General features: G+C 44.1%; 1 protein-coding gene across 50 annotated transcripts in view; it reads left to right on the top strand.

Annotated features, from left to right (window-relative positions):
* LRRFIP1 (LRR binding FLII interacting protein 1) overlaps positions 1-16445 on the top strand; it is a 131090-nt gene that overhangs the window by 78576 nt on the left and 36069 nt on the right. For 19 of the 50 annotated variants that reach the window (XM_037009698.2, XM_073217924.1, XM_037009703.2 and 16 more), the window contains 5 exons: positions 2023-2055; positions 5906-5965; positions 8339-8401; positions 10911-10988; positions 13810-13875. The exons of 13 other annotated variants lie outside the window; for them this stretch is intronic. In XM_037009698.2, the coding sequence (XP_036865593.2) occupies positions 2023-2055; positions 5906-5965; positions 8339-8401; positions 10911-10988; positions 13810-13875 (300 nt within the window). The remainder of the gene's footprint in view (positions 1-2022; positions 2056-5905; positions 5966-8338; positions 8402-10910; positions 10989-13809; positions 13876-16445) is intronic. 18 more of the 50 variants (XM_037009704.2, XM_073217915.1, XM_073217904.1 and 15 more) reach the window with 9 other exon arrangements.

Genomic DNA, 16445 nt, shown 5'->3' with positions numbered 1-16445 from the left:
CAAAAATCTTCATAATTATACTTGAAAAATGCTGCGTGCTTTGGGAAGTGAAGTTGAGAAACTGCGTTCTGCTTAGTGCTTTAAGTCATTAAATTAATCTGAGCTTGTCAGTTTAATTTACCAGAGGGCTGAAACTGCATGTGGCTGCTGGAACTAATTAGGTCTCAAAGCAGCCACTCTGTTTTGCCTGAGGACTGTATGCAGTGGAAGTCTTGTTTGTAATCATGACAATTAAACCATGATATCACTCCCAGACTCATTATGTACACACTCAGTGTGCCTTTGATTTGGCTGTTTCTAACAATAAACTGTAAGGTGATGCGCTTGCTGTACAGTTAAGCAGTTGTCATTTCCCTGGCAGTGCCCAAAGCCCATCCAAAGTGAGTTTGCCAGAAAGTCAGGGCTTAGATGGGAGGACAGTTGAAGAGCTTCTTTGCTCTCTGAAACTTAGCCATACAGCGGTAACTTCCTCATAGACCTGCTGACATGACTCACCCTGGAGGAAGTAGGGGTTATGCAACCAAAATATTACAAGTGCAAAACTCGGTTTGCAGAGTCTGTAGACAAGGCACAGAAATGATGGCTGTTGAGCCAGCTAGTAAAAGGTAGAGGCCTTGAAACCAAGTGAGGAAGATACTGTGTGAAGAGGGAGGGTTATGAGCAGGTGAGCATAGACCACGAACTGACCTTTGGCCTCAGCACCATGGAGGACATTCGTGACCTTGACAAGGGCACTTTTGATGGAAATGGTGGGAGCAAAACCTGATTAATAGCAAGAGAGACTAGGAGAGATACTGGAGACAGAATCCAAATCTACCAAAATACTGTTTCAGATCTATGGTCCTCCTGAAATTGTATTCAGGGTTTTGTGTGTACTTGAATCTTTCTGGGAAAAGAATTTGTCACTTCCTTAAGATTCAAGGAGCGTTTCCTAACCCCAAAGAGTTTAAAACTGTTGTAATCCTAGTGCATATTAGTATGTTTGTAGCATTCATTTCATTTTTTAATTATTTTAACCAGAAATGAGTTACTTTTTTTGCCGGCACCATTCTTTGCCAGCATATTGGGTATATTTGTTTTAAGGTAAACAAGTTTATGGAGGGGATATGAAATTTGGATGTTAAATAAGAGACTTGGAGAAAGTGGAAAACCAGCGCCAGGTGGGATTTCCATTTTTGGCTGTGTGGTTTGCACACTACTCTTTCCTTAAGTACTTGATCTAAAGAAATAATCCTCTTTAAATGCCAGAGACCTTGAGAACTTGGACCCTGGAGATGAGTCAAACCCCATAATTCTTACAGGTGCAAAACAAGCCCAGAGCAATTAAAAGGTTTCTCGGGACCACGGCCCTCTGTGACAGTGTCAGTCCCCAGGCTCCTCGGGGGCCGGGAACTCTGGCCTCCCCTGTTGGTGGGCCCAGCAGGGCGACCCCACTGCCCTGCTGAGAGGAACTTCATCTCATTCCATCTCTGTAGTGCCCACTTGTGCATATTTTGTACATTTTAATGTTTGGAAATCTTTAGTGGGCAAGGTTCATAGACCACATATTTTATTTCTTGGCTTTCCCAAAACACAGGCTTTCTGCATTCAACTGACAGTGATGATAAACCCTTAAAAAATGGGGGAAACTTTACTTTCTTAGTGTTTATATGGATATTCCTCTCAGAAAAATCTAGATTTTAGATATCATTTTTCATTTTCCTTATTGGGAAATTGATAATGATGCACCTTTCACCCGATTTTTACAGAGGAGGAAATAAGATTTGCTCAGAGTGCTTCATGAGTCACAGCCACATTGGCCACAGAAGTTTTATTTAATGTGGTTGGGCTTTATGGTAGCTGTCATTCTAATGTAATTCCTTTTGTAAATACACATGAGATCCTGAAGGTCATGAAGAAATGTAATTTTGTTAAGATTTTCGAGATTGCCTGTGCTTTATGTTTTGTTATGTTTTACTCAGCTTCTCAATTGATTTGTGGCCACCCTTTTTTCCTCCTCCATCCTTGCTCGGACGGTCGCAGCCTGATTTGGAGTATGGGGCCCCCTACACCTGGGTGAGATGGTTGGCTAGACCTTGCAGTGTGATCCTAAGAGTTTGTTGTGTGACAAATAATAGCCTGTGTGGTGTTTACTAATCTCATGGGTGTCTAAACAGCCAAGCACGTCTTTGTCCAAAAAGAGGCACATATCACCCGCCAGCGTCCCTGGGGGACTGAAGCCGGCAGGGCACGTGCTCCCACCAGAGTGAGCACTCTTCTTCCCAGGGCCCAGATGTAGCTCTTGTCGGACTCAGGAACCCAAGCCTGGGGCTCACAGGGCTGGAATCCACTCGGCAGCCATTTCTGAGCACCGGCTGTTTGCCGTGCACTGGGCCAGCAGCTGTGGGTACAAATGGAAAAAGCGTGCTTTCAAAAAATGCAAATCAAATCAAAGCTTCTACATTTCCTTTGAAAGACTTTTGAAAGTCACTTTATCTAGCGAGAGATCCATTATTTTCTCATCTGGATCCATTCAAATGTGAATGTGCAATCGGACGCTTTGGCCAGAAAGTATTCCGTGAGAAAGACAACAGTGCCAGTAACAGCAGTGAATGCTTTAGATTTAAACTTGTATTTCCCTTCTCACATCTGTCTGGAAGAGTTCGGCGCCTTCTGAAAACCCATAAGCTTAAAACTACACAAAAAAGAGGAAAAATTTAATGGCACCAGAAAGTACACTCAGGGTTAAAGTAATGCAGAATGAAGTTGTCCTAGCAGATTACACCCTTCTTCACTCTAAGGACTTCTTCTAAAAGCATTTTGAGCTTCATTCATTGCCCTGCATTTCAAAATTATGTGGCAAATTACCGCTTTGAGAATGTACTTGTACCTTTAAGCTGCTAATTAAGAGTGCTAAGCATCTGCACAGCACAGTTGACCCCCGCGCCTCCTGGTGGGGCTTCTGTTCTCCACTTAGCAGTCTGGAGGCCTGAGGACGGAGGGAGGGGAGGGGCTGGGGGCCCGCCAGGCCGGCAGGAAGCACGGACACGTGGCCCAAGTGAGGAAGTGCCCTTCCTGGGCTCTGCCTCAGCACTGTGGGGACCCCGAGGCTCTGGCTGCCCTTCCACCCTTTGAGCCATGAACTGTGCTAGTCGTGTGTTTCCAGATTTTTAGCCTCCTTATTTTAAACTCTAAGTTATATTTAAGGGCCAGTCCCCAGAGGAACACATGATATCTGCATTCCCAATAGTCAGGGACACTTTTTGGATTTCCTTTTTATTTTCAGTTTTCATTCTTTTTTAAAACTAAATTGAAAGCATCAAGTATTGCAGTTAAGAGTTTTGATTTTGCCTTTCTTTCTTTGTTTCCCAACTCTAACGCCCTTGAAAGCGGTCTGTCTGCTGAGTCAGTAGGGAGAGAATCTAACACCGTTAACCCAAGAAACTCGCAGCTGACTTAACGCCTGCCTGGTCTCGGGTGCTTTGACAGCCCTGCACAGCAGTTGGCGTTCTGACTGACCGCAAGTTGCCGGTTGGATGGGACACTTATCCTGGCATGTTACTATCCTCTTCTACAAAGTGCAAAATCGTGACCGCCTTCTTCCTTTTCTTTTCTCTTAGAGCAGCACATCTCAGCGTTACCGTGTTTAAGATGCACCTGGGACACTTTTTAAAATGCACATTTCTTGGCCCCAACTCCAAGTATTCTGATTTCCTAGGTCCGAGAACCATGGTCTTAATAAGACTCCAGGCCACTCTGATGCACGGAGTCTCACGTTAGGTTGATGGTAACAAACTTCTGTAGAGCAGAGCTAGTTGGACATCAGAGATGTGACTTAAGATGCAGCTGATATGCTGTTAAGGGACTTTTTATTCTGTCAGTACAGTTAAAATCTCCTTACCTGCTTATGCCACATATAAACAGCTTCACCCACCTACATGCCACACATAAAAACCATCCCAGGAGAGAAAGTTGGTGGTGGTCTTTAAGATCAAAGTACTTTCCACCAGAGAGATGCCAGTGAGATCCTATAGATTGGGGAATTTGTTCTAGAATTCCATTACAACTGAAAAGGGTGGGTGACCCAGAGAACCTTGGAAGTCAGAGCAGGGAAGGCTAGGGGAGAGACAGTGATGAGTGAGGGCGTGCCTCTGCCCTCCCATCCTTCACCCCACTCTGCTCTATGCTGCAGGCTGTCTTAGGAAGTAACTGAGAGTCCCAAAAGGAAGAGTACATCTAAAGCAGAATGTATTTTATAAGCACCAAAGGAAAGCCAGAGGGTTCATGTACGTAACATAGTTTACTCCCTCACTTATTACTCAAGTGAAGGTCATCTGAAGTTGACTGATGTTAGCCTTCATTATTATATTCATTTTTTCCAAAACTAGTTTCTAAACAGGTATCTAGGGAATAAGATTGGAGTCTGAAACATACAAGTCCTTGACATGTATTTCCATATCAAATAATGTTGTCAAGAGAAGAAAGGAAATTAGATTGAATAAAAATTCCCACCCATCTCTAAAGGTATTTTTACTATCAAATTTATTTCAGGCATGCTTCAATGTTACTCACAGTCTTCAGATCTACTGTTGAGAAATTTCCATGTGCTCCTCGGTTTCATTTAGAAACTCAAACTGACTGACTTGTTTTTGAGTTGTAACAAGATACAAAGTCAAGGTTTTATGAATTTGGATTAATAATCCGTCTGGAAATTCATTTATTTATTCATTAATATCATAGCTGCAAAGTATGTGCTGACCAGTCTCCCCTCGCCCAGCCCTTTGCACAAGGCCAGGATCCCGGGTCTCCTGGGTGTTGGGCACCTTCCACAGGTGGTCACTCACCCACCGGTCAGCACCTGCCTCCCCAGGGCGCTGGCATAGGCACTTGGGATGCCCTCAGATCCAGTCCTCACAGTGGGGTATATACCACAATGTGCACATTTTCACAGCCAAGGAAGTGGAGGTTCCAGTGGATTAAGTAACTTGCTAAGGTCATATGACAGAATTTCCGTTTGGAATCTGTACTCGTGTCCATGAGCCCTGGCATCTCCTTTCATTTTACCAGTTGTATGGACTGCTCCTATTTCTGTCTCGAAAGTCAGTTGTGTCCCTGACACTTGACAGCTGTCACTTTGAAAGCAGGAATTTTCTTACAGACGAACAAGGGCAGATCTAGAAAGCTCGAGCTTTGGCCTGGGGGAACTTGGTCTGGGACTTGAGAGGAGAAGGCAGAAGGTCATTCACTTAATTTAATCATTCTTTTTCCTAGAGGACAAATTATGAAGCCATGAAAGATATCCTCAGATTTCATTTTGGAAAATAAAGTAGGGAGACTGGATGAATGAAAAACTAACCCAGAGGACGCACCCCATGAGAAACATTTTTCCCAGGATGAACTTTCGCATTCAGTTAGAGATTGGATAGAAGCTATTTCTGAAACTTATGAATATGGCTTCACAATGGACCATAATTGTCAAGGACTTACCTTAACCAAAAACTGAAAACTGATTGACTCAGGCCGAGTCCTTACCCCTTTGCCTGGCATCGAGGCTTCACTCAAGCTGGCGCTGCCACAGCACTTCCATAAAGGGAAACAGGGGAACTTCTAGGAAAGCAGGTGCACCCACACCCACAGGCTTCACTCCTCGGGAGGGACTCGGCCATGCCTGAAGTCCGAGAGTGACCCGTAGGTACAGACAACACTGAGCGGGCTGATGTGATGTCTCCTGAGCTGCCCTGGAGCAGGGCACAAGCCTGGAGGCATTGGGGGCCTGCTGAGATGTGTGCTCCTGGGGGCTGTCACTCATTCCCCCCCACCACCAAGAAAGCTCTATTTATACCCGACTAATCCTTACTTGCTGTTGTATATCTGTGTCTTCATCTGGGTACTAATGTAAGTTTTCTTCTTTTCTTCATTGAAACAGACAAATGGTTATGAAGGAGAATTATGTGGATCGCAATCCCTGAGTAGAAGATCTGGCAGGGTTAGTAGAGTCAATTTGCATGACACAAAATTCAGACAGGTTGCTGCAAAGCTTTAAAAAAATATTGCTAAATTTAGCTTCTCTGTTTTGTTTTGTTTTTTCTGTGTTATAATGGCTTTTTTTTTCCCTCGAGCACAACAAAAGCTAATGTTTTCAACTGGTAAATGTTTTTAGAATACAGCATTCTAAGTGTTAGTGTAAGAGATTGATATTGAAAAGAATTTCTCAAGTTTAGGAAGATCTAGAATTAACTATTAGCTCTTTCATCGTATGTGTATAATGTACATAATAAGTATATTCAGCTTTTAAAAACACTTACATTTGACATTTTCACAGCTGTGCATCCACACCTCTCATTTGTAATTTTGAAGACACATGTACTAGAGCCTGTGTTTTCCCGGATACAAATAAATGCTCAGAGTGCTGACAGATGAGGGGTGGGAGGCAGAGGAAGGGCAGGCGGGCAGGCTCTGCAGTAAAGGGTGAAGAAGGACGCGACCAACAGTGGGAGGGTGAGAGAGGCGGGGAAGCCTTTGGACTTCCCAAGGAGGTGGTTGGGGATTTCAAAAAGTTAAAGTGGATACATTTTAATTAAGTTTCATGACCTGCTGCAGATCTGTTATACATTATATTATCTAAAATCTTCCTATTATATTTTCATCATTTTTTTTTTCTGGCAGTAAATTTTACTAGTTGTCCAAAACAGTATTTCTTTAATTTGTCTTCAGTATATTATATCAAGATGTATCATATATACACTTAAATTATATTTTCAGCTTTCTGAAACAGGCTGATGAGGTGTTCACCCTCATCCCTGTGAAGGACTGCACACACTTCTATTCTGTTTCATCTAAGCTTTTCTCATTCCAGACCAAAAATTCTTTCCGGTTTAAAGGCTGTGTCTTCCTAGTTAGGTTGCATTTCATACTGGCAGCCTTTGGACTTCCTCCAGTTCCGTTGTTTTTCTTTGAGGCAATACAGCACCCCGAGGACAGAAGCAAGCAACACACCATTCTGTCCTCGTGGGGTGCTGGGAGTTCTGCCCCCTGTGCTCAGTGTTGCTGCTGACTGTTGTTGCTGGCAGACCAGGGCAAAGGCTGCATGCAGTGTTCTGTGCGCCCCTAGACTGCTTGTTGGGGTTACACTGAGTAGCAACCAAGTTTTCACTCTAAGGCTAGAGTTTTGCCTTAGTTGATCACAAAAAATCATCCTTTAGAGCTGCATGTTACCTTACAAGTTCTTTAGTCCCATTCCACCCAACATAACATTCTTCTCTAGAATATCCCAAGCAAGGAGTGCCAGCATGATTGTGACAGTACAAGGCGATATCTATGTTGTACCTATAGCCATATGTTTTATTCTTTGATTTTTTTTATGTTAAAACAGTAAAAGTGTGTCTTTCAGTTTAATTTAAGTAATGCCTCTAGAAATCAAACACAAAAGAACTTGATTATAAAACTGGTTACCATGGAGTGAAACCAGATATAAGACTGATTTAATAAATAATGAGGAAATACAGTGATTGAAGAACCAAATAATCTACATCTAATGCAGCATCTGATACAGGAAGATCCCAGAGCAGAAAACTCCAGGAACAGGGTGAGGATGGACTTGGAGAAAAGATTGGATGGGAATGAGGGATTTTATAGACATCAGAAATACCAGTCTGTGGGAGGGAATAAAATGACCGGACTGATGATAACGGTCTGGAGATACCTGTTTCCTCTAGGGGGAACCCACAGTCTCCATGAGAGGGGAAGTGTTCGATCGTTTAGATCACTGTTTTATACGTCCATCTGCAGCGTTTACATGTATCACCTCCCCATCCAGATTCTTGGTTGGATCTGGTCTTTATTAAGTATGTAGTAACACACCATGCAGACAGCTGTGGGACATTCCCTCCTGGGGACGGTTCACAGCTGGATGGGGTCTGCGCTCTAAGGCTCCACTCACCTCCTGGAGCTTGGGCCGAGCCACAGCCCTCGGAGGGGCTGGGCTGAGGCAACACTGACAATTTTGCATTAAGTGCAGCCTTTTGAAGGTATATGATATGTGAAGTCCAGAAGAGGAGGCTACAGAATTTAGCAATTCAAGTAATGCAAGAGATGCAAAATTGTGAGAAACAGTGCTAATTAAACCATACAACATCCCTGAGACCTAAACCCTGACACAAAATATAGTTCAGAGCCTCTAGTTGTCGAGAATCTCTGCTGTAGCGGAGTGCCTCGATTGATGAGCTGCATCCGCATTTGCACAATACTGATACAGCTCTCGTTGCGTTATTTTATCTGTGCCTTTTAGCTGGGGCAGATGGTGCTTTGGGGATAACAAGGAAGCGCTCACGTCACTGACAGTGTCTTCTTTGGTGCTCAGAATTCCAGCTACAGTGGGGACAGCAGATTCTCTTCTTGGTCAACATCCAGAGAGGACAAGTTGGTTGGTTTCCATTTAAATCTTTCACATCCCATCTTCAGAAAACACAGGTTTTGTGGCATGCAATCTTGTGTGTGTGAATGCAACCCTTTTTCTCTTTTAATATCTGTTTTATGAATTTTCATTTGGATAGATGTTAAAGTCAGTTTCTGAGCAGTAATTAACTTGGCATACTTAGTTCAGACTTACCCACTGTCTTGCATTTGAATTCATATCCAAATGCTTGAATTTGGGTACAATGAAAGAATTTTTGTATACTTTGTAGTTAGAAGTCATGAGAAGGAGAAGAAAAGAAAAAAGCCTTGAAATTCTTTACTTGATAGTCCTTGACAAGAGAATTGCTTTATAGGGTATGTGCAAACTTGGTGGCAATTTCTCAGGCATGGACTAGACTTGGAATGAAATCCAGTGACACCCAGAATGTCTGCACAATAGAGTTCCTTTCATTCTTTAAGAACTTGCATCAATCTTGATAGACAAGTATTTCTAAACTACTTAAGAACCCTGTTAGGTAAGGCTCATTTGTCCTAGGTAATTCACTTAGTCACCCAGCAGACATTAGGGAACTAGTTAGGTAGGAAGATCTCAAAGCTCAGCAGGTGAGGTAGGTACTCTGGAAGCATTTACTTCTGCAACAGAGAACAGACCCACCTGCCAGAGATACCGGCCCAAGGGAAAATAGGAGGATGGGGAGAAACTCATTTAGCCAGCAAGATGCAGACTGAACCTTAAAGAACACACAGGAGGAAAAAAAAGAATAAATAGGAAAATAAATAGAAGCTAAGCAAGTCGAGCCAGAGAAGTCTTAACTCCTGGCCCTTCCTTGCTTCCCCACCTGCCAGTCCCTCTGCGGGGGCTCCAGCCCTTGCTACTCCAACCTGAATTACTCACCAAAGCTCAGCATGTGTCTGACCCATTTAAATTCATTTAAGAGAGATAACCTCCATCCACAGTGTTCAGGTCAAAATTAGAGCTGGTGCATTCAAAACACGAAGCCCTTCGTGTCCCCACCAGTATACTGGCTGACGGCTTGTTTTGCTCACCAAGCCACAGGTTCTTCCTGCTAACCGCTGTGCTCCAAGGGGCCTTGCCTGTTCCTGCACAGCACACCAACTGGTTTAACTATTTAAATCTAGCAGTGGGAAGGTATCAGTGTGGTGTGTAGTACTGAAGACTCTTCTGAATAAGTCCTGCATCCCTCAGATTTGTCAGAAGCCCCCCAGGACATGCCGCTGCAGTGTTAGGTGGAGGCAGGGGCCACTTGTCCCACCCGGGCCTTTGCTCTTCGGTCCCACAGGGGGGTTGACAAAATGGTTCCATACAGGGCATTCTCCCAACTGTTGGAACAAGTTTCAGTGTTTGTGTTAAATATTGAAAGTTTCTCCCTGTCCACCCCAGAATGCCATTGGCCTGCCGCTCAGGTCATTTTGGTATTGCTTATTCTGGGCACAGGAATTCCGAGCACAAGTTAGGCGACCTTGAAGGGATGGCAGAATGAACATTGTAAGGTGCACCAAGTTACCAGAATGGAACCACATCCTCCCCATGGACCGTTCCGTGCTGGCGTGATGAGTAGAATACTGCCAGCAGAGAGATCTGGAGCAACTAGCTTCTCTAAGGGTCCTTTAATTAGGAGAGAACATTTTATTCAGGATTAACTATTAATTTATATCATAGTATCCCCCAGAAACGCATAGACTATTTGTCTCAGAGTTATACCACTGAATTTATCATGTCTTCACTGACTCCTGAACACATGTGCATCATATAAATTCCTTACCAAGGTGTTGGGGAGGAAGAAACGTCCTCTGCCCCTCGCTGCTCTTCTCACTGGTCTAAGGATCAAACTGACGTGAGACAGGTTAGCAGGAGACAAAAGTCAAAGCTGAACTACCTACATATGGGGAAGCCATAGACCTGGGTTCCAAAGACAGGGAGAGGGAGGCATATATGCCATCCCGAGCCGAGAAGGAGAAGGAGTCTGAGACTTCAAAGGAAAAGGCAAGTAATTCAGTCCACCACACCTAGGTCACAGTATAATTCAGCCACTGGCCTTGATTGTTCTCAGCTCTGAAATCTGCATGTCACAATCGCATGTCTTGGGGCGGCCTGCCCTTGGTCCCTACCGATCATCTCCAATGAAATACTTTATTACATAAAGGTTATCTGTAAATTCTTGGTTTTGAGTTTTCCACCAAAAAAGAAAAAACTTAAAAATTTAGAACTCAGATTACAAAGACCTTTAAAACCCTGTGGTCTTGCTAGCAATTAAAATTATCGAAATCTGTTTCTGCCTGGGTAGGACTCAAAAGTCCCAGTTTGGTCCCAGGTGGTAGTTTGTGGGTTGACTGGACTGTCGCTGCCTCCTGACCTCCCTCCGCCCCCGTTGCATGCTCTCCACCGGTTTTGCTGTAGGAGACAGTTTTGTGTGAATTTACAGTCCTGAGGTACCTTTGAGGTGACACGAAGCTGTGAGCCTTTCTCTCCTCCCGCCCGTTTTGTCTGATTACAGGGACTGTCCGGCTCTGACCTCGGGCTTCCCAGTAGCAGCCTGGCTCCCAGACCCCTGTCTGCCCAGAATGGAAACCGGGTCTGTCGTGTTTTCACATCACTTTCCCCCCCCCCTTCTCTTCTCTGTATCACTTTAATTGCTGATTAAATGCATGCGGATCCTTCAACCTCTTCTATCTGAAGGCCAGACGGCAAACGCATGTGTTTCAGTTGGCTTGATTAACTTGCTAAGGCTTTTCTCAGCCTTTTAAAACACACAAAATAATTTAGATCCTTATATAGAAGAAAAGGAGTTTAGGAAAAAGGGGGCTCTCATTTATATTTCCACAAGCACAAGTCCAAAAAATTGGTCCCTTGGGTCTCTCCTCCTTTTCCAGCAATTGTTCCCCATTTGGGGTTTCATTTGTTTTCTTAAAAATATTTTTCTCTTGTAAATGTGTCCAGGAAGCAATTTGGAAGGCTTTTGTGCATAATCCGACTCCTCTGCCTTTGGGAAGTGGGGAGAACAGCGCTCCTTCTTTGGCCAGCACTGCCGTTTCCTGTTTTTACAAGCCCAGCCTGGCGGTGCGAAGCCTTTCAGCTGCAAGTGTCCGGGTCTCGTGTAGGGAAGTCAGGACCAGAGCTCTGAGTGCAGATCATGTTGTGGAGGCTGAGTGGTCATCTCCTTGCTGGGTGACTCATTCCTGGTCACGCACACTCCCTGCCCGGCGCTGCGGCCTTCACAGCCTCTGTCTGTAAATGAATCATGCTCCTGTAATGAGCTCAGCCCCGGGCCGCACCGGGGAGCTGCCTTTAAGTTCCAGCACACCCTGCACAGGCACTGGCTGGCTGGGTTGTGTTCCGGGTGAGGATTGCCTTGTGACAGGGAGGCACCCGCCCCGGCCAGTTGAAGCGGCCTCACACTCCTTTTGTATCTTTAAGGCTAAGGCTGGGGTCCTTGGGGGGAAATAACAGTACTGTTTCTGTGCATGCTTCCTGTGTGGGAATGTCCGTGCTTCATTAACCTGGGGTTTCGAGTTGTGGCCGGCTTGCTCTTGGTGGCGGTGGTCACCTTGTCACCAGTCTTTCTCACCTGGCCTTTTCTTCCAGGAGCGCCTGAAAAGAAATGACTAGAATATAGCTGCATTTCAGGGGTTCTGGGGAAGTTCACTGTTTTGAAAGTTAAAAATCATCTTATATTCATCTTTCTTGTAAATTTGGACTTGCATGTATCAGCTCGACTGCAAACACGGCGCACACACACTCGTTTCTTCCGACGGCCGCACCGTGACTGGCCTCCGTGATGACCGCCACACGCGTGCCTTGTCACTGTTGCTTGTCGCTGTTGTTTCCAGGCCTTTAAAACCTGCCGTTCCCTCTCATCCTCCTGCCCTGTCTGCACAGCGCCACCTGGCCGGCTCGGAATTACCGGGTGCGTCTGCTCCCCAGCGGCCCCCGCACCCCCTCTTCTGTCCCCTGGCCACATCACCGCGCCTGCGCACCCGCCGCCTGCATGCCCCTCTGGGGTGGGGATCCCCCTGTTTGCAGCCCTGAAACGGGTGAATCACTTGTTCACGTGGAGCTTATACGTGCAGTGTCTGCCAGTCCCCTTTGGCCAGGTCTGGGTTTTATTTCTCCAGATGGCCGACAATAGCTGTCCCACCACTTAAGCCGCTAGGAGAGTCATAGGATTGTTGGGTAGGAATGGAGCAACACTGATGACTCACTTTTTCCCTTTGGATATTAATCCATTGTACTATATTATTTAGGTCATTTCTAGTTTTAAATAAAAGGTACTTACACTGTGCAGGAAACCTAAATATTCAAAGTTGGTATATTATGCTGTTAGTAAGTGTCTTGCCAATGGGTTTCAGCTCTTCACAAGTTCACTATGGATTCACTGTGACCAAAGAAATGACAGTAGAACTTTCTTGGGGTAAAAGGGGTTATACCCAACTTTATTTACACGGTAGCAGGTCAGTCACTAGAATCCTGTCCACTCAGAGCGAGTCTGCAGGCAGCAAGCCGGTCTCTGCCTGCACAGCCGTCCTCTGAGCCTCTGTCCTCGGCGCTGCCACCACTCCAGCCTCTGCTCTGCTCTCCTGCAGCCTTGCAGCCATGCCACCATGTCACCCAGAGCACTGGGCAGGACTCTTTATAGAGTCAATGATGCTGCATTGCCTACACGTGTGTAGTGAGCTAGCCAACCAGGGCCAGATGAGCATCCTGGCCACAGGAACCTTCATTTAATCCACAATAAGTTTCTGAACTTCCATGAGGTTGCACACTTATGAATTAGATATATAACTGGCTGGGCAAACCAGCTGTGTCCTCAAGGCGAAATAGAGAAAATTGAAGTTCCTTTTTGCTGGGCAAAATTTGACAAGGCCATTCATGGTATTGTAAACTCCTGTTTACCCTCAGTGATTAGTTACAGAGGATTTTCAAGTTAATCACATACTCTGTTTTCTATTTAGAAATTTTCAAAGAATTATAAGATATTAAGCTGTAATTAACCTCTGGTTTATTCCAAAGTCACTTCATGTTAGGATAATTTTCTACACATGAAGTATGAAAATGGCATGACAAAAGTCAAGATGTTTGAAATACCTGCTTGTTTTCAATCTGAATTGACAAGTTTTTACTTAGAAAGGACTGTTTTTCAGAATAGTGGATTTAAAGGATCTGCCAGAGATCATGCTGCATGCCAGCAACTGAAACCTCTCCGAATTTAGCACGTCCTTGTTTGGCCGCACAGCCTGTGAAGGCGGTTTTGAGCTTTCCCTGCATGCTTTACATTGGGTTGAGTTCAGGACCTGTTCCTGGCACGTGTCGATCTTCCTGCGCTTACGTTTTAACGGTTTCCGGGTGCCGACGGAGAGAGGAAGGCGCATTGTGCTGACAGTCTGTTTTCCTCGCAGGCGTCTGTGTTCGATGACAGCAGTCTCGGTGGGGCTCGATGGGGCCGTGCCTGCGGTTCCCACACTGTGAGGCACTTCCTGTGGTTCCCAGATTTTCTCCCTCTGCTGCATGATTCTGGGGTGGCTCGCTGGGCACGGTTCCAGTGTGGAAGATAACTAACCGGAGTGACAGGGAGGAAGCACTGTCTCATCTCGGTTTTCCACCTAAATGTTGTGGAGAGTGTGATTTACAAAGCCTTTCGTTGTTAGTTTAATGAGCGCACTCACGGGCTTGCTGTGAGGTCAGAGGGAGACTAACCTTAACTGAGTTGCATCGGCTCTTTCCCTGCAGTGTGCTGACAATACTAACCAGTAACAACATGGTCTTGAAATAACAAAAGGAAGAAAAAGAATTCAACAGCCCAGAAATTATTTTCACTTCTGGATAAGAGAGGAAGATGAGCACATTTAAAGACTCAGAATATCACCCATATGTAATTTTTTTTTTTTTATAACTAGCACAGTTTATTTAATCTGTCTTTTGGAAATTTGAAATTTTTTTCCATGTTTCACTTCCTTCAAAAGTGCCTTTTAACTTTTTTTGGGGGGGGGGCATCATTAATATACAATCACATGAGCAACATTGTGGTTACTAAATTCCCCCCATTATCAAGTCCCCCCCACATAGCCCATTACAGTCACTGTCCATCAGCGTGGTAAGATGCTGTAGAGTCACTACCTGTCTTCTCTGTGCTGTGCTGCCTTCCCTGTGCCCCCCCTACATTATATGTGTTAATCATACTGCCCCTTATTCCCCTTCTCCCTCTCTTCCTGCCCACCCTTACCTTTCCCTTTGGTAACTGTTAGTCCATTCTTGGGTTCTGTGACTCTGTTGCTGTTTTGTTCCTTCCATTTTTGCTCCACAGCTGAGTGAAATCATTTGGTATTTGTCTTTCTCCTTCCTTGGCTTATTTCACTGAGCATAATACCCTCTAGCTCCATCCATGTTGTTGCAAATGGTAGGACCTGCTTTTTTCTTATGGCTGAATAATACTCCATTGTGTATATGTACCACATCGTCTTTATCCATTCACCTACTGATGGACACTTAGGTTGCTTCCATTTCTTGGCTATTGTAAATAGTGCTGCAATAAACATAGGGATGCATGTATCTTTTTGAAACTGGGCTCCTGCATTCTTGAGGTGAATCCTAGGAGTGGAATTCCTGGGTCAAATGTATTTCTATTTTTAGTTTTTTGAGGACCCACCATACTGCTTTCCACAGTGGTTGAACTAATTTACATTCCCACCAGCAGTGTAGGAGGGCTCCCCTTACTCCACATCCTTGCCAACATTTGTTGTTTGTCTTTTGGATATTGGCCATCCTAATTGGTGTGAGGTGATATCTCATTGTGGTTTTAATTTATATTTCTCTGATGATTAGTGATGTGGAGCATCTTTTCATGTGTCTGATGGCCATCTGAATTTTTTCTTTGGAGAAGTGTCTTTTCGGGTCCTCTGCCCATTTTTCAATTGGATTATTTGCTTTTTGTTTGTTGAGGCATGTGAACTCTTTATATATTTTGGATGTCAGCCCCTTATCGGATCTGTCATTTATGAATATATTCTCCCATACTGTAGGATGCCTTTTAGTTCTACTGATGGTGTCCTTTGCTATGCAGAAGGTTTTTAGTTTGATATAGTCCCACTTGTTCATTTTTGCTTTTGTTTCCCTTGCTCAGGGAGATATGTTCATGAAGAAGTTGCTCGTGTTTATATTCAAGAGAGTTTTGCCTATGTTTTCATCTAAGAGTTTTATGGTTTCATGACTTACATTCAGGTCTTTGATCCATTTTGAGTTTACTTTCATGTGTGGAGTTAGACAGTGATCCAGTTTCATTCTCTTACATGTAGCTGTCCAGTTTTGCCAACAGCAGCTGTTGAAGAGGCTGTCATTTCCCCATTGTATATCCATAGCTCCTTTATCCTATATTAATTGACCATATATGCTTGAGTTAATATCTGGACTCTCTATTCTGTTCCACTGGTCTATGGGTCTGTTCTTATGACAGTACCAAATTGTCTTGATTACTGTGGCTTTGTAGTAGAGCTTGAAGTTAGGAAGCGAGATCCCCCCTGCTTTATTCTTCCTTCTCAGGATTGCTTTGGCTATTTGGGGTCTTTTGTGGTTCCATATGAATTATAGGACTATTTGTTCCAGTTCATTGAAGAATGCTGCCGATATTTTGATAGGGATTGCATTGAATGTGTAGATTGCTTTAGACAGGATGGCCCTTTCAACAATATTAATTCTTCCTACCCAAGAGCATGGGATGAATTTCCATTAGTGTCCTCTTTAATTTCTCATAAGAGTGTCCTGTAGTTTTCAGGGTATAGGTCTTTCACTTCCTTGGTTAGGTTTATTCCTAGGTATTTTATTCTTTTTGATACAATTGTGAATGGAATTGTTTTCCTGATTTCTCTTTCTGCTAGCTCATCGTTAGTATATAGGAATGCAACAGATTTCTGTGTATTAATTTTGTATCCTGTAACTTTGCTGAATTCAGATATTAGTTCTAGTAGTTTGGAGTGGATTCTTTAGGGTTTTTTATGTATAATATCATGTCATCTGCAAACAGGGACAGTTTGACTTCTTC

This window comes from Manis javanica, chromosome 12 (genome assembly GCF_040802235.1).
Source record: "Manis javanica isolate MJ-LG chromosome 12, MJ_LKY, whole genome shotgun sequence".
Lineage (NCBI taxonomy): Eukaryota > Metazoa > Chordata > Mammalia > Pholidota > Manidae > Manis > Manis javanica.
The sequence above is the reverse complement of the archived record's forward strand: the minus strand, read 5'-3'. Positions and strand labels throughout refer to the sequence as shown.